The sequence below is a fragment of the Sylvia atricapilla genome, chromosome 20 (genome assembly GCF_009819655.1).
Source record: "Sylvia atricapilla isolate bSylAtr1 chromosome 20, bSylAtr1.pri, whole genome shotgun sequence".
Classification (NCBI taxonomy): Eukaryota; Metazoa; Chordata; class Aves; order Passeriformes; family Sylviidae; genus Sylvia; species Sylvia atricapilla.
Genome location: NC_089159.1, coordinates 8,604,186 through 8,628,317, shown reverse-complemented (window position 1 = coordinate 8,628,317; position 24,132 = coordinate 8,604,186). Strand labels below are relative to the sequence as shown.

The window sequence follows — 24,132 nt, the reverse complement described above, 5'->3', positions numbered from 1 at the left end:
CAAAGTTAAAATTACCATCAGAGGTAAATATAGAAATACAATAATCTGCGCCATAACTGACAGCTAAGTAAGAACATAGCTGAGGATTTAAATATAAATCCATTTATCTTAAATTATTTCAGAGAATGTTAGAAAGATCTAAATGTTACAGCTACTTTTAAAATGTGAGGGTTGTTACAAGTACAGCTGGTGGCCTCGCTGGTCTTAGCAACTGGGTTTTCAGAAACCCAATTCAAGTAGTAGTGAGTCAAGGGTGACTAAAAGGCTTAAATACAGTAATATCTGGGTTAAAATATGTATTTTTAATTGGAATGGAAGGATCTCAGCTTCTTCTTTCACTGGAAGAGAGAAATCTCCACAGCTACTTAAAGCACTGACAGGAACAACATTTTCTTGCAAGGCCATCTTGAAAAAGCTGTAGCAGAAATTTTCAACTATTTAAGCTTGTACTTGCTAAACAACCTCGACTTATTGGATTGTGACAATTTTATTTATAAACCAGCTATTATGTGCACTTAAAATAGTTAAATGAAAGTAGCTAACAAAAAAAAAGTAAGCCCAATATAGTAGTTGGTGCTGGCAGGTTTGATATGTACATTGCCGGCTGTGACTATCACTCCAGAAATGGCCCTTTTAATCTTTTATAGTGGTTATAATATTATAATTTACTTTAATTTGTATTTGGTGGAGGAGAGGAGCAGGAAACTGGCAGCTTTCACAGTAGGAGTTTCACAGGGAAGGCTGGTCCAGGTAACAGAATACAGTGACACCAACGTTCAGGCAGCTGATTCACTTACCTTCAGGAATACCACTCAGATTGAACACAAAACAAAGCCACACCAAAACCCAGCCCTTGGAACTTGGTTAACTGAGCCAGGGTTAGAAATGAACACTTAGCAACAAATCTCAAAAAAAAAAAAAAAAAAAGGATATACACTTCGAAAATTCCAGTTTTAGGAGCACTTTTCCACTTCAAAAATGCCAACCAAATGAGAAAACCCTTCTGTAAGACAATAATGTGCCGTTTAATCTGCGGTGCATTACCGAGATAAAGTCATGGACAGACCCAGTTTTTAACTCTTATTTATCAAAATATGCTAACTTCTGATTGCACTCATGTTGTTCTGAAGAAATGACTGAAAATTCTCATCACCAATTGTACAACTCCTTTATACAAAACCCAAAAAAGTTGCTAATATTGTATGTACACGATTCAGTCAGACTGTTCATATGAAAAAAAAAAAATCACCTCAGGCAGGTCTTTTGCATTTACGAAACAAGATTTTCATGAGCACAGTTAAGTTTGGTAAATGCAAGCAAATTCTTCCTTGTAGAGGGTTAACAGCAGGTGCACAAATGGATCTTAAAACTTGCTCCTTTACAGGTTTAAACCAGCGAGACAGACAATATTAAGACCCAGGACTTGGGTTATGGTGACACAGGCTCCCGGGAGCGCTGCAGGAGTTCAGTTTTTCATCTGGCAGTCAGATAAGGAACCCAGAAAAAGCATCTGCAGCTGCTCTTCAGCACCCGTAGGGGCTATTTTAGAGCAGCACCAGACATTTGGCATGTGCTAGGAAAAAGGAAGGAAACTACTGAGGAAAAAAATAGTGACTGTAGATAGAGGGAGACATTCAGGAAAGCCTTGTGGGTTTGTCAGTCCCTTCCTTGGGGAGGGCAAAGCCTCCTTGGCACATGCCCCAGCCAGAGCCTGAACACGGGATATGGGGAAGGCCACACACTGATACTTGGGACCTTCACCACAGTGCCAAAAATTACATGGAAAAGGAAAATGTTCAGGGTTTCGTGCTGTTTTTTTTTTTACTAGTGGAATAAAATCTGAATACCAGAATTCACTGAGAATCTATATACACCACATTTTAGTTAAACACACACCAATCTTAAAGTCAAGATTGACTATTTTTGCATTTGTAAAATGGCTAGAGCTGGGCTAAATTTCAGCCTGGCAGGAGACTTTGGATAAGGTCAGAGTTTTCTGCGTGTTCTGCCTCAGATTGGCATTTTATCACAAAAGTGGAAGCAAACAATGCAATGAGCACAGTGCCAAGAGTATCCAGGGAGCAACAATGCACAAGAGATATTCTTGTGATATTAAAACTTGTGTCCTGGAAGTGGATCTGAGAATCTAGCCACAGCCCTGAACCATAACACAAACTTCAATTGAAGAGTTTATTCATGTTATTCTCACTACAAGTTAAACCACCTACAATATCACTTATATATTGCCATTGTTACTCTGTAAAGGTGTGATATAAAATGCTGTAAGACCCGGTACCTTTTCAATTTATATAAACACAGTGAACTTCATTACTGTACATGTACTCTGCAACTACAGCTTAGCTGTAAATCCCCCACACACAATGGTATGGACATTAACCCCTCTATCCCCATTAAACTGTACATCAAGACAATACAAATTTACTGTCCCCACCCACCCCTTACAAAAAAATAATACTCTAAAAGCAACCTACTGCAACTTTTAATTAAGACGATTACATATATTTTAGACCAATTGCTTTAAAGCAAGAAGGCAGTATAAACCTTCTAGGAAAATTTTTATAAAAGAGGTTAAGAAATATAAGACAATTTATACATTTAAAAACTTACAATAAATAAGAGATGCAGGCATTTTTGAATACTAAGTACTATAATCCAATACAAGAACATCTTGATGTTCCGAAGCCATAGGTTGAAACTTAATTGTTCCTCATGTTTCTTCTCATCTCCATGCTTTTAAAATTCATTAACCATGACTGGGTACTATGGCTCATTACTCTTCACAAATACTGTGGCTGGGGAAAAATGGTTAATTTTGCTACTAAAAATGTTATAATACACTTTCTGATCATCATTCTGAAGCGTCCCCCATAGTCAGTGACTCAAAGACAGCCGGGCGATGGGTGCCCCTCTCACAAGTCAGAACAATATTTGCTGGAAGTAACAAGATTCATACCCCATCACAAACAACTTGCACTGAGAAGAATTATAACTTAGTCCTGCAGTGAAATAATCCCTTTTCCTCATTTTTTGTCTTGCAAAATTCAGATGAAGATCACAGCATATTCATGATAAAGTTATACAACTGATTCAGCACCACAAAATGAATTGGGAGACATGACCGTCTGTCCTGGGTTGCAGGATCACAGGTTAGCCAGGAGAGTGCATTGTACTGTTCCAGAACAAACCTGAAAAACAAACAGCCTTCTGTCAGGCCAACACATTTTCTCACCACGATTTTACAGCCCTGATTTACTATAATCCAGCTTCTTTGGCATCAAAAACATAAAATAGGTTTGCCAGCATTCAGAAATAATATGTCTTCCAAATTATTAGAGCAGTTCAGAGCTAAACTTGCTTTTGCTGGAAAATTGTCATTGTAATTGTCTATTCTTAATTCAGACCAAGAGGTTCACATATAAAAAACCCCCAGAAAATTAAAAATATTCTGATGTTTTCTCAATTAGCATCCCATGTTTACATAGGCCTGGGCTCCTGTCCTTCAGCACTCCAGATTTTCCACAAGAGTGCTGTGCAATATTCTGCCTTAAATATTTCTGTCTTTTCTGCTACACCTCAAACTCCCTTCTAGTTTGAGGAATTAGTTGTTTTTCAAACGTTTTCAAAGGCTGAATGTTAAAGAAGGGCTTAGAGATGTTTGGCTTTAATTCCACTGTTCTGTGACAATCACTTAAAGCACAGCATTTTATCTGCACTAAGGATATCAGCTGCACAAAAGAAAAAAAACTACCAGCAGGAAAAACAAACATGCAGCTTCACTGCAGCAGCATTAAAAATTAAATGCACAATATTTTTGCAAGTGACCAATGACAAATACCTGAGCACATCAGAAGTTTGATTAGAATCAAGTGGATGGGAGTGTTTACTGTGGAGTAGCTCGTCTGATTGCACTGAAGGCACGTGGAGGTGCAAAGAGGCCTGAGGAAGGAAGAAGGAAGCCAGAAGTTACTGCCTGATCAACTACACCACATTTCCTCCCCCCATATTGTTGTAGCTTGCAGTCACCTTCTCTGTCTGACACACAAGCCTAAACAAATCTTATCCTTAGGCCATCAAACAGTTCAGGACTTATCAGAATATTTATATCCTCTCTCACAGATCTCTGCTAAAAGCACAGTGCTAGTAGTGAAATATATATTAGGGGGTTTTTAAATCCCTTTTCTACAGTAAGTGATAATTAAAAAAACAACTCAAGTGGCCCAAGATGTCTAATAACACTTGGAAGTTCAATTGCTTTCTATAGGCCTGGTCTATTTATGTTTCATATATAGAGCTGCTTAGTGTAAATAATAAATCCTCTCTTCAAAATAATATCCTATACCAAAGCCACAGCTGAGCTCAGGCCAAGAGGAACTGCTAATCCAGACACAAACAAGGCTGCAGAAGATATCTCTGGATCATTAGAAAACAAAGCACAGTATTAGAGATGCTGATTTGTTAATACAGAAAGTTTCTCTGTAAACCAATGTAGGGCCTTTAATGTGCCAAGTGTGTCTTGATTGTGCCATAAGGAGATAAGGGGCTCAGACAACACCCAGACAGATGATACAATGGTTATAACTTGGCAAAGCCAACGTGGAAAAAAAACAGCTTTTATGCTTTGTGCAATACACAGAGAGATTCATTTATTCATTATTTCACCCAGGGTAAGTCAGTTATTACACTGTACTTGTGCACCTCCCTCTCTACCACCAGTGCCCACAGGAGTCCAGCCTTAGCCAGAGCTCTGTCCAGGAACTCGACCTGTTCTTACAAAATCCTGGAGCATAAAGCCAGGAAAAGAGTCCAGACTGCCAGGAAGAAACCCTGAGCAAGGCAGAACCCTCCAAACAGTCAAAAACTGAACACCTGGCCACTCCAGAACCAAAACCAGAGCTCTCCCCAGAGACATGCACTGCCTTTGGTTTAACCAGAGCAGTTTTCACCCCCAGATCCCTCAGGCTGCACAAGTCTCTGCCAGGACAGTACCTTTAGAAACAAGGGACACTGATTTTGTGCTTGAGGACACGCTGACCAAAACCAGTCAGGCAATGGACCTGCTTTGGCAGTAGACACAAAATAACCGAGGGCCAGTGGCTGCTGCAGTATATTTGTTACTTCATCATGAGATTCTGTGGAAAGCAATCGATCTGTGCCTTGACCCTGGAACACAACAGGCAAGGGTTTCAGATTAGGAGAGCACAAATTTAATAGAAATTATCTGTAGCTTCTGAAACACAAAGCATTTTGAAACATATAAGCATGACATGACAATCCATTACCCAGGTGATCTAAAACCTTTCATACCACTTAAGGAAATGAACAGATGGAGAAAAAACAGACACAACACACACATACACAAAAACTGTATTTACTCCTATAGTTACCTTGCCCATATCACCTCCATGGGGGTAGTGGGACCCTGGAGAATGCACAGGGGATCCACCAGGAGATGCAGGAAGAATATTTATAATATCAGGATCAAGATCATCTCCAGTGTCTAACAAGTCGAAGATTCCCATTCCATCTGCTCCATCTTGAAAAAGAACAAGACCAGTGAATTCCTACAATTTCACTATGAATACGTTCAGAAAAAAAAGTGATTTTCCATAGAAATGGAAATGGTTCCTTAGAATGAATGACAGGGGAAGTGCTGAGGGGTTTTTAGAAGGCAAGAACAAATGCAGAGTACAAACCATTGTTTGTGTTAAAGGCCAGATCCAGGTTCTCAGTGGTGTAAGTGGATGATGCCACTTGCACAGAGGCAGAGGTGGGGAACACCAGGATGTGAGTGCAGGACGTGTCCTGGGGCGTGTTCAGCTGAGACGTTTGCATGTTCAGAGTGGTGCTGCGCCCGAACACGGAGCCGGTGGACACAGAATCTTTGGGAGAGAAATCAAGGGTCTCCTTTAGCTTTGCAAAGCCTCAACTCTTACTTCTCGTGCCAAAAACAGAGAGAGTTTCCTAAATACCTGGCATAATAATGAAGGATCCCTGGGGTTCCATGGCCACCAAGCAAGCACTGAGAATGCTGGGGGAGTCTGCAGCAGAGATCCCACACATCCTGCACATGTCCTTCAGCCTCTTGCTCAGGGACTGCAGGTTCCGGCGGCTCAGCAAACAGCTCCAGTCTGAGGAGGGAAATCTCATTAGTCAGGTTTTCTTCCAGAAACAGGGATGGACACACTTGATATTGCTGAAAAATTAAAGCTTCAAATCAAGCTTTCAGCTTGTAAAAAAGATAGGCTGCTGTTACCTTTTAATTCCCCATGTCCTATTCTTCCTAAGCGGCCTATGACAACTCTCCATGGCAAAGAGCTCATCTGAACCAGCCCCAAGCACCATTCCCAGAGTTTCTGGAGACCAAGTCTGCGAGCAGAACCCTTTTTCCTGCGAGCTCTAGAAGTAAGAAAGAAGGGAAAACAAAGCTGAAGTTCTGAATGCCATATTTAGATTTTTTTTGTATTAAGCTGAACAGTCACAGGACCCAAGAGTATTGCAGTCCACCAGCTGCAGTTTCAGGGGTTTGGGTTTTTTAATTGAATCACATTCTAAAACTGATATTAACAGCCAGTAAGTGAGATGGGGAGATAAGAACACACACAGAGTAACACTCAAGAATTACATGAAACTAAACTATGCTCTTCTAGAAATTTAACTCAAAACAATATGCACATAATTAGGCAAAATTTTCATCTGCTTTAGCCACTTCAGCAACACAGCAGGTCTACAAAAGTCAGTCATTCTTACAGCACCAAACCCAATGTAATTCTTCAGGGGAATGAAAGAAAACACACTTGCTAAAAATTAATTCAAGTTTGGTTCTTACCTGTTTGGTACATCAATATTAATTATGCAAGTTTCTAACTGCTCTCCATAGAGGTCTGTACAGGATGCAAGCAGCCACCTCTGATCATGAGACAAACAGTAGCCCACAAAAAGCACATTATACTTCTGGCCAGCTTCTCCAAAGGTTTCTCCCAGCTCTGTTTGCTTGTCCTTTACTGGAGCCAGTATAAAAGGAGGGGTGTAGAGTCGAATACACTCAGGTCTCTAGAAAGGTGACAGAACAGAAAATTAAGTTTGGGGAAGAAATTATTCCTAACATAAAAGGTAGTTGGTTGATCTGGATAATTCCACAAATCTCATTAATACTCACATCAGGGCTCCTGAGAGCAGTTTCCATGGCTAAACCTGGGCCAAAGCCAGTTAAGGTTTTCACGTTGGTGGAAGTTGGGAGAGGTCTCCGACACTGAGTGAAAGCTGAAAATGCCAAAGACTTTAAATGCTGAGTGTAAATCTGCCGGTCCTCGTGTTTCACAGGCTGCAGCAGGTACTGACATGGGACAATCTACAACACAGCAGAGGAGAAAAAAGGTAAATCATTGTTTCATCAACAGATCCAATGGCTTTTGACACAGCACTTGGTACAGTGCTTTTTTAATTCTACATTGCAGTCAAATTTCTTCCACTTCTTCTAAAGCCCTGTGGGGCTTCAAGAAATTATCCTCACTGAAGTTTTCTTCGAGGAAAAAGTCATTTGTTTAGAAGAGAATCTTAATGATTCCCCTAAAAAGCTGCCCTCTGTTAATTGGTCCTGCAGCTGCTGCTGGAAGGAGCTCTGCCTACAACCCAGCAGGGTCAGGCTGCAGATTCCAGTACAGGACCAGCAGTTTTCCCATACTTCATCACTGGAGTGGGCACTACATTTCCTCTGAGATAAAACTGATAAGTTTGGAAAGTACAACCGGATTCAGCTTTGGTTAATAGCACCCAAACTGCTCTAAAAGCTTTAATCTAATTTAACAGCTGGAGAACTGTAAGTGATGTTCATGAAGGAAATGAAATTTCCACCTTGAGGGTGTTACTGCCCCCAAAGCATGGCCAAAGCCAAGGAACTCTGTCTGTTTCTGTTGGCTCACCTGCACAGAAATGATGTTCTTGATGTTGGGAGGAAGAACCTGAACCATCTCCAGAAAGCAGCGCAGAAGTCCAAGTGTCCACAAACTGGATGAGCTGCTGTTCTCATCCTTTTTTTCATATGTGAAAGGATCAATAATGTAAACTACAATTGCAGGTGGATAGGTGATAGCATGTGAATCTCCATCTGTGGGGACTCCGACTTTATCACGATCCATAGTGCTGGAAATGAAATTTTGAAACCAGTTACAAACAGCTGAGTTTTATAAAGATTTGGGTTTACTTCAAAACTAGAGCAAATTGTCAAATATTAATATGAAAGATCTTGGAGTCGACTGTGGTGTAAGAAACAGTCATTTTATGTCATTTTTGTATAGGAGCTTATCAGTAACTGAATCCCTTTTCTTTCTTTTAGCCTTTTTATTACAGTAACTCAACAGCTCAACTATTGCTCAACTGGGCAACAAGAATATCTACACTAAGAGCTGTCTTCACCACACTAACTTTGATTACAGAAAATAGAACTCTAAGATGGTGCCAATTATCTATCTCCTCCTCCTTCCCCAGCCCTTTAAAATATTGAAGTGAGTAGTTTGGTGAATTTTCTCTCTTTAGAGAGAGAAGGAAAAAAAAGGAAGTTTATTTCTGTACCAGAGCAGACACTGAGATGTAATTAGGACTGTAGCTACAACTGGAACCCAAAGGTTCAGCTGCACCACAACTAAACTCAGGATTTTTATCAAAGGGGTGAGAGTGCAATCATAAGCCCACATCAGTTGAGCTGATTTTTCAGCTGAAGGCCTGACTGCATCTCCCTACCTTTCAGAAACCTCTGGATGGGGCTGTGCAGGCGCTGCAGCCGTTTCTCCAGACATCCCTGCTGTTTGCAGTGTTGGCTGTTGCTGCTGCCCCCCAGTTTGCCCATTTGGGACTGGGGCAGCCTGGGCGGGCAGGGAGGCAGGAGTGGTGTTGTTCATATTGCTGAAAGGTGGGAAGGAGGAAGGCTTGCTCGTTGGAATGCCACTGGCCAGGCTGGCAGAGGAGGACGAGGAGGGGGCAGTGGTGGTCAGCGTGGAGTTGGCTGTAGTGGCTGCAGAGGACATGGCACTGCTGGAGGTCACTGTGATGGTGCTGCTGGTGGGAGCTGCGGGAGCCGACGACGGAGTGTTGGGGTTGGCAGCAGGGGCTGTCACTGGGGGCAGAGCAGAGGCTGCCTGGCTGGAAGGGGGGACCAGGTTTGTTTGGGACAGTAGAGAATTGTCCAAAGGCTGAGAAGCAAGATAAGGACCTAAAACCAGAGAAAAAAAAAAAAAAAAAAAAAAAAAAAAAGGCATAAATTTTATATAACATCTGTTTTGATGTTTATGTCACCTAAGGAAGTCTACAGTTGTAACAAACCTTGAGCAGACATTTTACCTCTCAATTTAAAATACCTGTATTATATTTTCAAATACTAATATTTGCATAAGAGCTTTTCATAAATACAAAGAAATCTGTTTTTAATAGAACTTTTTGCCAGATATGTTGAATTGCTGAAAATCACTGTTTCAGAATCCAAGTCACCAATACAAGACAACCATAATCCCTGTCAGGCAGTCACACTGCCATTCCCTAAAGGCACTGCTGGATGGTAAGGGGCCATCTTAGCACATACTCAAATACAGTTTAAAACTAGAAAACTGCCCCAATCAATAAGCCAATAAGCCATGATTCCTTCTTCTCTACTGCAAAGGAGTAAGTGGCAATTGTATGAAATAAGGAGCATTAGAAAAAGGTCATACCCAGCTCATATCTGCACACTTGAGCGTAGAGTTTGAGTTTGGAGAACGCATCGTTGTTGGCGTTGGCTGTCTGTGAGAACCACTCCGTGACCAACTTCTCCGAGAGCTTCTTGGAGGCTGTAGGTCCAACCCTCATGATCCCATCAGGCAGTAACTTACAGATAGGTCTGTGCTGACCAAGCCTGCAGGACTGCAAAGAAGGTAAAAAAACCCAAAGCTTTAAAAGCTGTTCAATATCACACAAGGGATATATCATAGAAAGGCAGAGAACTCTCAATTTATTTACAATATCCCAAAGTAACATTTGAACTCTAGAATTCCACCAGTAGGAAGTGTTGGATAGCGATTTTACGGGTTATTGTCAGCGTTTTCCTGAACGCAAGAAAACCAGGTTGATAACAGTCAGCTCTAATCTTCATTCAATCCAAGCAATCCAAGCATGTAATTAATTAAATAAGTGGCGGTAACACAATTAACGTGGCAATGCAGAGCTTTGCCACCGGGTGGCGTTTACTGAGAGGAACGGGGAGCAGCAGCACGAACAGCCCTTATCTTGCAAGTGCCCATTCCTAAAATCCCTCCGAGCAGCTTTCCCAGATAGCATTCTGAGCAGGCGTCGCTATCAGCTCCGACAAGCCTGATAAGTCCTTATGAGCACGTATTAGAAACAGCCTTTCCCCAAATCCATTTCACTGCAAACTGCCACAAATCCTGTACCTCATATATTGCAGTCAGATCCCTAAAGAAGCTTTTGGCTCCGTTGAGCAGAGCCTCGTTCTCCGGGCACACCACAACGTAAGCGACGTCTCGCTGAGATCCGTAAGGTTCCAGCATCAGCCTCTCCCAGTAGGGCAATGCAAATGGAGACAGCACCAGGAAATCGTAATCGTATCCCAACAAAAACGTTGGGATTGGCAGTGGTTCTGGGGACTCATCAGTTCCTGGAAAAGCAAGGCGTGTTTTTAAGCAGAAAGCTTAAAATGAACTTCAAGGAAACACGAATAGAACAGCGCTGGTGTTCCCAGCATCTCGCAGGAAGGAGCACTGGCTGTCAATGGAATAGTTCTCATTTTACAGATCCAAAGTGTAGGCTCCAACCCTCTGCAAAAAACCCCATCAGCTGATCGGTTTTATTTAAAATATCTCAGGGCCTCGGGAAGAAGTTCCACAGTGTTTCATCTTTCTATCAGTACACAGGCAATCAGGAACAGATCTGCACTGTCCAGGAAGCCTTTTCCCACAGAGCCAAAGACAAGGGAAAAAATGTCAGTATTCTAAGGAGATAGGTAAAGGGCCAGAGAAAGAAACAAACTTAAGAACATGTAAATGTATAATTTTCATGTTCTAAATATAGCTACAGAGGATCTGCTGGTGAAAGGTCACTCTTGTAACACAGTGGTAAATCAATCTCATATGCTAATGAAGTCATTAAATCGTGAGTGCACAAAATTCACCTATCTGTAAATGCATCACGTGTTGACCACTCCAAACATTTATCAGAGACAAGACACTGAGTAACCCTAGATCTTGAACACAGTACTGAGCAATAAAGCACGCTGTCTCAAGCATTTCAAAATCAGTATTTTTAACTCTCTATCTTTAGAGTGATTAAAATGGGGTGAATGGAAAAGTCTGAATATAAAAATCTGAGCAGTTACCCTGTTTTTACCACTAAACCCATCTTTGCAATTTCAGTCCCTCACTGGCTGAAGCGTCAGGTGTATACAAACAGTGCAACTGAAGCTGTAAATTTTAAATGCACATCTTTAATTCATTGCCTATTTTAAGGAACATAAATATTTTCTGTTTTTCTAAAGAGAAGAATTCTCCTCTATCTAATAAGCTCTCGTTAGTTTAAAGAAAGGTCAAGTGCCATTCAGAATTCCAACAGGCTGAGCGGCACCAGGCAGGGAGTTTGGGTGGAAGGAGCAGAGGAAAGAGATTGCACAGAGCAGGATTCCGTGGAGCTGTTACCGTAGGAGCCTCTCCCAGCCATTTTGTGGAACTGCTGCCACGTGAGGGGTCCCTGCACGCCCCAGGACCGGACCGTTCTCTTCTTCTGGATGGCGTCCTGCAGCACGGGCTGGAGCGAGAGCAGCATGCGCAGGATGTCCTGGGAACACTGCATGCTCACATCCACCACTGCGGGGACACAAACGTGCTCAGAGCAGCTGCACCACGGCCACCCGCCCCAAACCACCTCCACTGTAAACGTTCTCTCCTAAAAAACACCCGCGGGCCACCCAAAGTTGGGATAGATCAAGTCGAGCGTACGCGGATTTTATGGTTCTCCCTCTTCCCCTGACAAAATACACCGATGGATCTTTTTTTCTTAGTTTTGTTTTTTGCCTCTAGGATTTTTCCCGCTGAAAGTTAAACTAAGGGAAAACACCCTGAAATAAAAACAAAACAAACAGAAACAACCCCAAAACCCCCAAACAAGTTGCAGAAGCCTGAAACTCCCGGATTGTCCCTCCCAGCAAAGGCGGATTTGCAGGCTGCCACCCAGTGCTCGTTTCTGAGAAGTCGAGGGAAGCCTCGAGCAGACTCAGCCCATTTCATCCAGAGCCACCACTGGGCCATTTCAGGTACAGGCCTTTAGAATGAAAAGCTGACACAAAATTTGGCATGCCTACAATTTCCAAGTCTTCTGTTTTAAAGTATCTTTACATCTTTTTTATCCCAAACTCCAGAGTCACAGTAACACGGAGTCTTCTCCCGTGTGCCTGAAAACATCAATTTATTTACAGTCTGGGCTTTCCAAGTTAATTCCCCAGCAAGGCACAGGAACCTGGCTGTGTTCTCCCAGGATTCCTCCTCATCTTCATTTACAACTATAACTGCAGCTACCTGTGATTCATAACTTTATCTTTTACCCTAACTCTGTTAAGAGTTGCCACTTGAAAATTCTATTAGAGGACAGCAAGCAAATATACACAATGAAGGGTATTCCAGAAGACACTGCATCATTAGTCAGGCCCTCAAAGGAAAAAAATCCAAGGATTTCTGGCAGACCCAACACACAGTGAAGGCTACAATAATGCTTTTTTTGCCACATGTGCCATTAACCTACTGCCCCCCTCTCCTCCTTAAAGAAGGGGGGAAGCCAACTGAATCAGAGCTGTTTAATTCTGCCACAGTGGCCTTGACAATACGGTCACCACTCGAACCCCCTGCACTTCCTACAGGCATCAATCATTGCAGAGCCTCTGTAGAGCCACTCACCAAAAGCTCTTTAAAGGATAAACCCAATGAAGTGTTGTGGGCACTGACAGTGGTCTCATGTTACACTTCAGAAATATATTGGGAATTTACAGCTGAGGGCAGCCAAGGCCTCACTCTGCTTGGTGATCAGCACAGGACACAGAGGGGCTGGTTATTCTGAACACCATCAACCAGAAGTCTGTACAAGCACACAGGTGGCAAAATCAGCATTCAAAATCCACAAAGGAAAACCACACACAAAAAAAAAGACCCTTCAAAAACAAAAACCCAAACAGGTGGACAAGTAGAAAATAAGCCGTTTTCAATATTTACCATTTCTTTTTGACCAGTGGTGCAAGCAAGTAGTTTTCACAAGTGCTTCATCAACTTTCCCTCCTGACATATTGTCCATGAACTGCCGTCCATGTTCCAAGGCTAAGTAGCAGTCATTGCAACAATCCCTTTCTTCTACACGTACCAGGTTGCTGACAGCACCAACTTTGGCCATGGAGTCTTGGTCTGCTGCTCCAAAGGGTGAGAACAGGTTGGTGCACTGATCCTGCAGCAACAGTATCAAGTCATCGGGCAGTTTCTCGGGTTCTTTCAGCCCTCCACTGCCGTGCTCAATGGAAGTAGCTCTGAGAGCTTCAAAGCGTTTTTCTGCTTCTTTGCCGCACTCCGTGTTTCGCCCCAGAATATCCAACTCGTCTTCGAGAAACAGCCCGGAACTGTTGCCAAATTTTCTATTCATGACAGCACTGAAACCACAGGTACACCTATACTGGGCCTCTTGCGTCGGGTCGGGAATGTAAACTCCAACATCAGCACCTTTGATGTTCATATTGCAAACGCAAATGCAGCAGCTGTCGAAGTTGCAGTCTTTGAAGAGGTTCATGACGGACTCGGAGAGGATGAGATTGACGTACAGGCTGTGTGCCTCGGGGATGGAAGGCACCGTGGCCGGCTCCACCGAGTTGAGGGGCCGGCAGGTGGAGGGCGTGGAGGCGGGCGAGTACAGATCCGAGTTCTCGTATTTGACGGAGCCCTGCGCGCTGGCGGGCCCGCCGGCCCCGCGCGGCGTCCGCGGAGTCCTGGGCGTCCTGGGCGTTGGGAAGCGAGGCGTGGAAGGAGAAGGGAGGATTCCAGCCCCGCTGTTGCTGGGAGGGGCGCTGCTCGGGGGCATCCCAAACGGAGTGTGGGTCTGGGGGGTGTAGGCAGGGCCGTACTCCTGATCCATGGCGCTCCCATCGCTGCCGGCGGCCGCAAGAGAAGGAGAGGCTTTAAGTGCACGGCATACTGGGTTTGAAGTTTAAGACTCAGATTTCTAAAGAAGGGCCTTTCCTAATTAATATTTGCCTTTTTAAGCTAGTCTTTCATAATCCACAGCAAGATTTTCATTCCCTAAGGAACTTCAAGAGCATTTGTTCTAAATGACTTTGCAGGACTCCCACTGACAGCACCGTTAAAGAATCTCTCCCTGCCTCCTTTCGTCTTTCCCTTTGCAGAAAGCTCCCAGGAAACAAGTGTGGTCAGAATAAATTATCAATTCTGTGGTTGTATGGAGTCTAAAGGACACCTTTTTTATTCATGTTTTATTTACATGTTGTGTTGACACATACTAAGAAAATAGACCAGGTCTATTGACAGCAGATTCAGCTGAATCCACGAGGAAAGTAGCACCTGGAAAGGTCTAACATTTTCTTTCCTAAGCACCTGAATATCTCCAAAGCCTTGTAAGGCTAATGAGATCTGGAAACATTGCTAATGAGTAACAGAAGCAACATCAGTATTTAATCCAAGATTCAATATTCATAAATTTCTGTCAAGAAATCTGTAACACCTCCTTGCTGCCTAATGCATTTATACCAGCTGCTAATGCAGAAGAGAGAAAGATCTTTTCCTCAAGAAGAGCTGGCAGCAAGACCATCCCTACCAAATGCAGGGCATAGAAATGTCCCCTGCAGTTCTGCTGTGACCAGCCCCAGTCACACAGCACAGAATGTGTTTTCCTACTCCCTGCACAGCTGAGTTTACTGCTACTTAAGAAAATAATTTAAGAAACAGCAGCACCACCTACTAAGCCCTTCCAGCACTGACTACACCACAGCAAAAACAAAGTCCCAAGTTTACATTTATCTTGATTGTTACCATCTTCATTACTTATTAAACCTGGACTTGCACCATTAAGCTTCCCCAAGAAACCTCTAAAGGAGACAACAAATAAAATGTATGTACAGTTAAGAAGCTCTTTGAGAAGAGTCTCCTGCAGTAGGTTTAGCCTGCAAGACATTTTTAAAGGCTCTTGTCAGTTGTATAAACACAGAGTATATACAAATATTCCCATTACTGATGGACAAAATAAATATTTAGCGGGGGGCAAAGTGAGCACCTCACAAAGCTGAACCCCCCAGGGTCGTACCCATCTTTGATGAAAGGCATGGCAGGGCCTGGAGGAAGCAGATCCAGCTTGCCCACAGTCCAGCTCTGGCGGTAAATGCATTCCTCAGGCAGTTTGATGGGAGGAAGACACTGGCTGGGAAGAGTCTTCAGTGGTGCAAACATGGAACATCCCACTAAAGCTTGACAGTTCTCGGGTTTATAAACATAAGAATAATCCTGGAAGTCAGACATGGGAAAGCATTAGTGTGTAAATTAGATCGCTGCAGCAACGAAATGCTTCTCCAAAAAACAGGACTGAGTTAAAGCAGCAGCTCTTTAACCCAAAATCCTGACACAGCTGCAAGAGAAAGCTGAGATGTGTACACACGATATTCACAATACACCAAAACACACCTCAGTGAACTGCACTGACTGAAAGGCAGTTCTGCAGCCCACTAAATGGCTACTCAGCTATTACTCCCTTAAATTTAGATGGTAAAACAATTACACACTTACTACAAAGTGTATTACCTCCCCCCAGATAATGCAGGCCAAGTTAGAAATTGTACCCAAATCTCCCCCCATCCCTATTCAGATTTAAGTAATAAACTGATCAACAAGCATTGATCACTCATCACAAGCATTGATCAGGGCTGTCAGCAGTGCCTACCTTGATTTCAGCAGGTTTGGGGCTGCAGAAACCCTCATCTACTTCGATTCTGAACTGGGCTCCCACAGTAGAGCTATTCCCTTCCAGCACTGTTCCTCCAAGTGTAGTGTCCATGCTGCCATACTCCTTATTGTTCATGTTCATTGGAGAAAAGCCCATAATATGTTGTTCCAGTGAAGGGGGAGTTGGATACATTTTATGGAGATCTGCAGTGCCTAATTTCAGATCAGAAACAGACTTTAGAGCACGAAAACTTCCTGAAGTGTTCCCTGAGTCTCAAAATTTCCCAAAGGCAAGTGAAGGGTACATTTCCAAATTGCCACAAGGTATTAAGAGTCAAATGTTTAGAGCTAGCATTCTCTTTAGGCAAAAAGAAAACACAAATAAATCTTACTTATGCATGACAGTGGGTCTAGATTTCCTGTTTTTGCCTCTTTGCAGTTGGATTTGTCATCAGTGCCGTTCACTGTTCGTTTAGATCCAGGCTAAGAAAGAAGTATTGTCATAAAATCACGTCAGACATAAACACATGTTCATGTTTCCTGCTAACAGGAAATCTCACTTCCACATACAAAGCTGAGACATTGTAAAATATTTAGAAAAATTAAAATAGCTCAGAAGCCCAAGGTTGGGTTTACACTTCTTCTTAATTCTTGGAACCCAGAGCATCTCTCCCAACAGTTCACAACGTTATTGAAGGGAAAAGCCAGTTACAAAATAGCCCTCAGCCTATGAGCAGACAGTAAAAGCAGCTAAATTAGAGCTGCCCACAGTCTACCAGAACAAACCATAACACTCCCAGAGCCACACTAACATCACTGGTGTTACCACAGGAACAGAAAAGACAAACACAAATCCTGCAACAAGAAATACAGGAAAGAAAAACTGTCAAAAATAAAAGAATAAGAGATATTTTACCATCTTTAAAACAGTTCTGATGCCTACAGAATGTAAGTGGCCATGTTTAAGAGCAAGCACCCTTCCTTTACAGGCTGATGACCTTTGATGGCTGTTAAGACCCTTCAGCCCTTACTCAGCTCCAGCTCCCATTAAAGTTGATGGGCATTTTGTCTGGGTAAGGGGATTTAGGATTAAGCATGGAGCAAAATACAGTTCAGAAAAGACAACTGATTACAAACAGTATTGAAATAGAAACTAGAAAGATAATGGATTCAGAGCCATCACAGGCTGCAAGAGAAACTGTTCCAAGATAATAGCTGCTGCAGAGAAGCAGCTTATTTGGCAGAATGTCCAGTGTTTAAATGCCTTTTCTCTTTCAGAAGTTGCTGTTTTGTTTCAATATTACCTTGAGGAAGCAGTTAACCAGAGCCCAGACCACAGGAAAAGAACACATTAGGACCCGCTGAATCTGTACAACTCAAACTAAAGGTATGTTCAGACAGCACAGACTGTGGGGATTGTAAGGAAGTAACATCAAAAGGTTGTTTGCATCAAAAATCTGCCTGCATGAGTCAACCAGAACGGTCCGTTTGCCACTGAGGGGCCACAGCTCTTGTTTGTGTGAAAGTTCTGCAACCTCTCCTACAAACTCCAGGAAAAAAAAAATCAAACCCAAACCACAGAAACACAAGAGTTGTTCCTCGCTGGTTTCTTGGCTGGCACCTGCCAGGAGTTTCTGCACGTCACTTACTGTGAGTTCATCCTCATCAGAATTGAAGAGATTGTCCAGGTCTGTGTAGGACACCACCAGGTCTGTCTCGTGGAACAGGCTGGTGGAGGCAGTGCGGGCGTGGGCAGCCAGGCGCTGGGCATCTGTGGGGAGACACCAGCATCACAACACTGCACCTGCATTAGAGACTTCACATGGGGCTCTTTCCACAGCTGGGGGGAAAGGAAACCAAAGGGGTGAGGTGGCCTTGCTTCCACTTGTCCATCTTACACAGAGGTGAGGGCCCTTCCCTTTTAGAGCGTTGGGATTTTATAGCCAACGTTTGTTTGCAAGGTGCAACAAAGAAATGTTCCAAGCAGACTGAAGCGAAATGCAAACCATAAAATAGAAAACTTAGCAGCCTGTTAGATCCTCTTGACAATGCAGGACACCTTTAATGTAACACAATTCAGACAGAGAGGAAGAAAAATCTCTTTACCTTGCTTGACAGAAGGACTAAACAGAGACATTGCATCCTCTCCTTCATGGGATAGAACTGTAACACTGGATGTCCCATCCTCAGCCTATTAAAAAAGGAGAGAAAAGTTTGCTTAATTAATGGGTGGGGTTGGAGGTATTTGATGCCCCTATGGGAATTGTGTCCCTGGAGAAGGATCAGGTTCTCATTACCCTGTGAGCTCAGCAGGGGCAGGCTGGGTAGAGCTCAGGGGAGCAGAGCTTGGCCTGCCAGCACAGGGTTTGTCCTGGGGATAAATTTACAAAGCAAGTTGTGGATTCTTGCTGCAGCACCTTACAGAAAACCCCCTTGCAATCAGATACTACACGTTACCTGTACCAGTTCCTGAGTGGAATGCATCCACACATAACTAATTCTAACAAGCTAATTTATTTCACAGACAACCCCCCAGTGCAGTTCTGTTTTCTCCTTTTCTGTAGGTGCCCTTTTGCTTTAAGTACAAGTCTCACATAGCTGCACTAAAGCACAAAAAACAAATAAAAATTGCAATTCACTGGCCAAGAAACAAGTCAGGGCTCACCTCACCTACCCCCAGACCTTTCCACTCATGAACAAAGCACTGGCCTTGTTCTTCCTCTCTCCCCAGGCACCTGCCAGCACCTATTTCCACAGGGAGGCCACTGAGCCAGACTGATCCAGCTGCTTTTTCCTCATAAACCCTGATGCAATGGCAGCCCCAGTGTGCCAAAAAAACATTGAGGTGCTGTTAGAGACATGCTGCTTCATTTCATTGATCATTTCTGCTAGAATATAATTTGGGTTTTTTTATTTGCTTCTAAATACATGAAGAAGGATTTAAATTCTATCCAGTGCCTAAGGCAATTTGTTTTAATCTCATCACTGATTTGTAGCCTCGCTCCTTTACTCACCTTGTGTTTCTTCCCCACTTCCCTCTCAATGTTCTGCCTGTCCTTTTTACTGTCAGGAAATAGGAATTCCACATCTCCATCCACAAAGGCATAAGGATCGATTTCAGGTTCCTGGTCAGCTTCCGTTGCTACCGCTGTTAAATATTGGTTTTTACTCTGATACTGTTGCACCAGTTCATCTGAAACCTTCAAAGGTTTCCTACATTGCACCATTAATCTGAACAGAAGAAAAAACAAAAATCACAAAATCGTTTATTTAGCATTTATTACGTGGAATTATTTCTGCTATCACACAGCCTCATCTTCCCACTTCCTTCCTTCACACCCCAGCTTCAGAAAACTTTTGGGGATGAAGATTAAATCATTACTCATTTAATATCACCTCTTTTCCACACATCAGATCCAGCCCTGTGATTCATCCTGCCCCTCTCTCCTCAAGCACTGTCAATTCACATAAAGATTAGTAATTTATCCCAGGTCATGGCTGTCATTTATTATAAGGCACAAATGGATTCAAGTCTCCACATCCACTAAAAGAAACTCACCAGGCTAAAGAATTACTCACTGCATTCCCGAAAAAAGCCCAAGCAATAATCACAAGTAAAGCACACAAATGCCACTGTGCTCAGGAGCCATTTCTATCACTCAGATCAATACAAATGAAGCTTGCAGCACACTAGTAACTAATTTACTAATGAGAAAAATCAAACCACATTTGCCTTTATCAGCATTTTTCTTTTGTTAACATTCTGGGCCAAAACTGGAGCTGGTAAGTACACAGAAATTAAGTTTTTTCTCTCAGGAGTATTGGTTTAACAAATCTAATATTGCACCAGGAAAAGAAAGACACTGGCAAGGAAAAAACTGATGATTATGAGCTGTAGATGTGCCCCTGAGCCAGTTTTATTTTCTGCACCCCAACACACAAAAGCACCAGGTGAAGAAAATGCTCCCTCAAACAAGATGAGAAGTTCCTGCACATTCCTCTCAATTATAGAAACAGTTTGATTTTGTCAAAGACACTTCCTAGCAACAAACTGTCCCAAAAAACATCTCACAGCCAACAACAAGGGTAAATTCATCCATGCTGCTTTTCCATGCTCAATAAAAAGTTTTCTAAATCCTGCAAAAATTGCCATCAGGGAAAAAAAAAAAAAAAAAAAAAAAGGAGGAGGGGGGAAGAGATGGAAACTACTTTCTAGGAATGGGGAATTAAACACCTCTGCTGTGGTTTGACCAGCACAGAGGAAGAGAAGTTAACAGCCAGATATTCCAGGGGTTTTCTGTAACTTGTCAAATCAAACTAGGAAAGATCATGTCTTGAAGAAAAAAAAGGAAACATCTTTCCTGATCTACTTGGCTGAATTCAAGGCAAAGGAAAAAAAAAAAAAAGGACTAAAAAATCCTATAGATGTACAATGTACATGTTGAAAGAGTCTCTTAAATAGTGATCACAAAGACTGTGTAAAATTGTGTGTAAGCACAGAGCAACAGCTACACCACATTTACTCCTTGTCCCAGCTTCCCCACCCAGCCATTCCAGTGCTGCCACCAGTGGCTTCCCACCACCAGCAACGGGACAAAAACCAACTCCAGGCTTCTGCCTTGTGAGCAGCTGCTCTTCCACCCCAGATTCAGCATCTCAGCTCCTAAAATAAAACCAAAGCTCTCAATAATTTGATACCTATCACAGCAAGTTTCCTTTCACCTGAACAGGAGTAAGAAAATTTGGACCAAAAATAACCAACAGCAGTGCATGAACAGAGGCAGCTCTGGGTGCAGTCCTTAATTCCTCGATCACAGCCCTGAGCCCAAGTTTGTCACCTCTGCGTGCACGTCCCAATCCTGTTAAGCTCTGCCTGCAATTAACAGCCCTGTCAGCACCTGTTGCTTCCCAGGGCCGTGTCCTCACAGGGAAGTGTTGTGAAACAGGGATGACAGGGACAAAACAATCCCTACTCTCTCCAGCAGCACCGGGACACAGGGCCAAGGGCTTCTGCTGCAGGGGTTTTGTATGGTTTGGGGATTTGGTGGTGCTGATTGTTCTTGGGGGGTTTGTTTTCGCTCTAATCGGTAAAGCGAAATTTATCTTGGCTCATTCTGCAGTAAAACAGAGCTCAAACCTAAGTTTTAACACTAAAACCACCAGAGTTTTATTTCCTCCAGTGGCCCTAAGCTCCAGAATTTATTAAAACTTAAAACAGTATCTGAAGTGCTCAATTCTTTTATCCCAGTGGAAGCAAGCAGCAAAGCAGAATGTTTTACAAGCTGGGGCTTGTAACATCAGCTCTTCTAAGTGAAGACAAGGGCAGAAATGAGAGAAGAAACTTTAACAGGATCTCTGCAGCTGAGACTATCTATACTTTCTTCAAATAATGAAGAAAGCAAATACTAAAGTGAAAAAGTTATTTCTGTTTTTTGGGGGAGAGGGAAGGAAGGGACTTAAGTCCCAGATAAGAAGCATTGTTTGGCTGCAGATTAATTTTATAATATAAAAATAAATATCATTGCTGTCAGCTAAATCAGAGCTAAAATGAGAAAAAGCTGGAAAGTCCTGCTACAGATCTCTGACTGTGCTTTGTGCTCCCATTTCACAAGGATTATCTTCTTGTACCCAGAGTTGTGCTCACACCCTCAGCATTACTGCTCCTCATACTGAGAAAATCCTGCTCTCCTGTTCCCTCACTTCTCGTGTTGTTACTCCAGGATCAAGCACCACTTACTCTGTAACCGATGTTACATTCTCCTGTCCAGCAGGTATTACTGGATCATCTCTCAACTTATCATTTGGAAGCTGGGGCGGCAAGAACTCCACATCCTTTTTCTTTGGAACTTTATAATACTTCCAAGTCGTGTCAGCTTCATCCTCCTCCAAATTGACGGCAGTGCCGACGTACACGGTGGGCTCGATCACCTCGGGGAAGGCGGCCGGGAAAGGCTGGGACAAACCATCCAGCCTGTCCTCCATGGCTTTCGTGGGCACCAAGGGGTCTGGAGTTGGCATCTGGTAGAAATGCTGACTCTGGGGCGTGGAGGGAGCTTTGGGCACCCCGTCGTCGGCGCCGTCGCAGGGGTGAGGGCTGAGCGGCGGCGGCTGCGGCGAGTTTGCCAGCTCGGCCCCGTGCAGCTGAGGGCCCTTGGCTCCGTCGTTAGTTCGGATATTGGCAAACCTCACTTGGCTGTCTGGTGCAGTCATCACAAGCCTCTGACTCGCTGAATCTGCCTCCATGGCAACATCATCACTGATAGATACACGATGATGAAAAGGAGTCAAAGGGCGTTTCTGTGGCTTATCCCCTTTGTCTTGCTTCTCATTTGTCTTGTGCTTCGGAGCCGCCGGCTGCTGGGGGCCCACAGGTGGGGCCTGCCCCTGTTGACCTGAATTTCTTGGTTTGAGATTTTTGTGCCTGCAGAATTAATACAGGGGAAAAGACTCCACATTAATCTTTCAAATATGTCTGTGGTGTTCTTTTTCGCTAGATAAGAACCTGCTTCTAGGCCATTAAACAGCCCAGGAGAGACGTCTGAGGCTGAAACGGTTACGAAGTGAAGCTGCCTCTTCTTTCTGACCAGAATTTGAGTGACTTGAGCAGCACTGCACGATTTTAGAAAACCATTTTTAAAATTGTTACATCTGTCCTACGAGCCAAACACACAAATAATGCTCAGAATTAAGACAGTATTTTATAACTGTTTTAGCAGAAATAGATTGTCACATGAACACCTCATCACTTTCAACTCGTGCCAGCACTGATGAATCAGTAGAACAACGTAAGAATTAGTGAATGGCTTCTGGAATTCAAACACTGATATCAGCCAATAGAGCTGCCCAAGCCTCACTGGGTTAAGGACTGGAAAATTAACATCAAGAACCAAGAAGCCAAGCTCACTCCTACAACAGCTATTTCCAAGCTATTACAAGGCTTTTGTAGCTGCTTACTTACAAATTTAGCAAGTGTGGGAAAAAGAAAAATGGAGTGTCTTAACTGCATTAATCCAGTTGGGTCTGTTCAGTGTAAATGCACTTGAGCTTAAACATTTCATCTGCAAGTTCAAGGTGCCAACTTTCAGGATCATCTGACAGAATGAGGCACATGAAATACTGAAGTGTAGAATGAAATGTTTATGATTAAGTCATTGAACTGCAGGTACAGCCTCAGTGCCTGGGAGTTCTTTGCCACTCTTCCATTAGCCAAGTTAAGAAGCACTTGTATTGAAAAAACAGGATTAGGCAGGGATAAAAGGTAAGAGGTATCAGAATCTATTTTTACTTTAAACTCTCACACACATCCACATGTTTTTCTCCACTTAGAATTCGAAACACATGGAATAATAATGGGGTTTAGGTCTTTGCAATTTCTCTTTAGGCAATTGCATATTTCTAATACACACCTCACATAGTTAATTGATTGGTTTGCTCTTAACTAGTGCTATCATAGCTAAATTCTCCTTGAAAAGAACATTTAATCCTCCTCCACATCCCAGCTCTTCTCAGGACACCAGTATTTCCACAGAACTTTAACCAACCATTTCAATAAGGGAGTTTAAAAAATGCATTTCTCTCAAAATGCTACATCCTCCAGACAGTAATTTTTTCCTAAGATACCAATATTCACTGCAAAGTAATCAGTGTAACATTTAAATCAGAGAAAGTGTTTAAACCTATTGCAACACTTCAGTCACCTAAAGATTAATATTCTGCCCTAAGTACAGAAACTGAGAATTCGATGAAATTAATGTTTCCATTTATTTTAAATACCTGAATTAACAGTCTGTGGCATTGCAGCTTCAAAAAAGGCTGTATTATATATATATATATTTATTTTTTTTTAATTTCAGACTTTTTGCCCTTTGTTTTGATCTCTTTTTTCCCCAGCTAATATAAAAAACACACAGTGGCATCCACTCCCAGGGGAGCAGTTTCCCACACAGCCACCCATGGAATGCCACCCTTCCCTGAGAGCAGCTCTGGAGGTTTATTGCTGTTCACCAAGCTCATGATTAACAGCTTGCTCCCTTCAAGGCTGATGCCACAGCCCTCTAGAAGAGGTGCTTAAATCCTAAATAAATAGCATTTCCTGAGAAAGCTGCCCATGAGATGGTTACTGCCCACATGCATGTGGAATTCCAGCCCAGGACCCAGG

At 42.9% G+C, this 24,132-nt stretch overlaps 1 protein-coding gene across 1 annotated transcript in view; it reads right to left on the bottom strand.

The window, feature by feature from the left end:
• Positions 1-932: 932 nt before the first annotated feature.
• Positions 933-24,132, bottom strand: part of MED13 (mediator complex subunit 13) — a 51,442-nt gene continuing 28,242 nt past the window's right edge. The window contains exons 9-30 of the mRNA XM_066333507.1: positions 21,712-22,395; positions 18,989-19,205; positions 18,081-18,165; positions 17,624-17,745; positions 16,367-16,457; positions 15,973-16,187; positions 15,343-15,539; positions 13,257-14,173; positions 11,694-11,861; positions 10,437-10,660; positions 9,720-9,909; positions 8,758-9,226; positions 7,941-8,160; positions 7,178-7,369; positions 6,848-7,071; positions 6,275-6,417; positions 5,991-6,149; positions 5,715-5,900; positions 5,406-5,554; positions 5,008-5,181; positions 3,857-3,957; positions 933-3,206 (exon numbers count right to left, since the gene is read on the bottom strand). Coding sequence (XP_066189604.1) covers positions 3,074-3,206; positions 3,857-3,957; positions 5,008-5,181; positions 5,406-5,554; positions 5,715-5,900; positions 5,991-6,149; positions 6,275-6,417; positions 6,848-7,071; positions 7,178-7,369; positions 7,941-8,160; positions 8,758-9,226; positions 9,720-9,909; positions 10,437-10,660; positions 11,694-11,861; positions 13,257-14,173; positions 15,343-15,539; positions 15,973-16,187; positions 16,367-16,457; positions 17,624-17,745; positions 18,081-18,165; positions 18,989-19,205; positions 21,712-22,395 — 5,260 coding nt within the window. The 3' untranslated portion in view covers positions 933-3,073. The remainder of the gene's footprint in view (positions 3,207-3,856; positions 3,958-5,007; positions 5,182-5,405; positions 5,555-5,714; positions 5,901-5,990; positions 6,150-6,274; positions 6,418-6,847; positions 7,072-7,177; positions 7,370-7,940; positions 8,161-8,757; positions 9,227-9,719; positions 9,910-10,436; positions 10,661-11,693; positions 11,862-13,256; positions 14,174-15,342; positions 15,540-15,972; positions 16,188-16,366; positions 16,458-17,623; positions 17,746-18,080; positions 18,166-18,988; positions 19,206-21,711; positions 22,396-24,132) is intronic.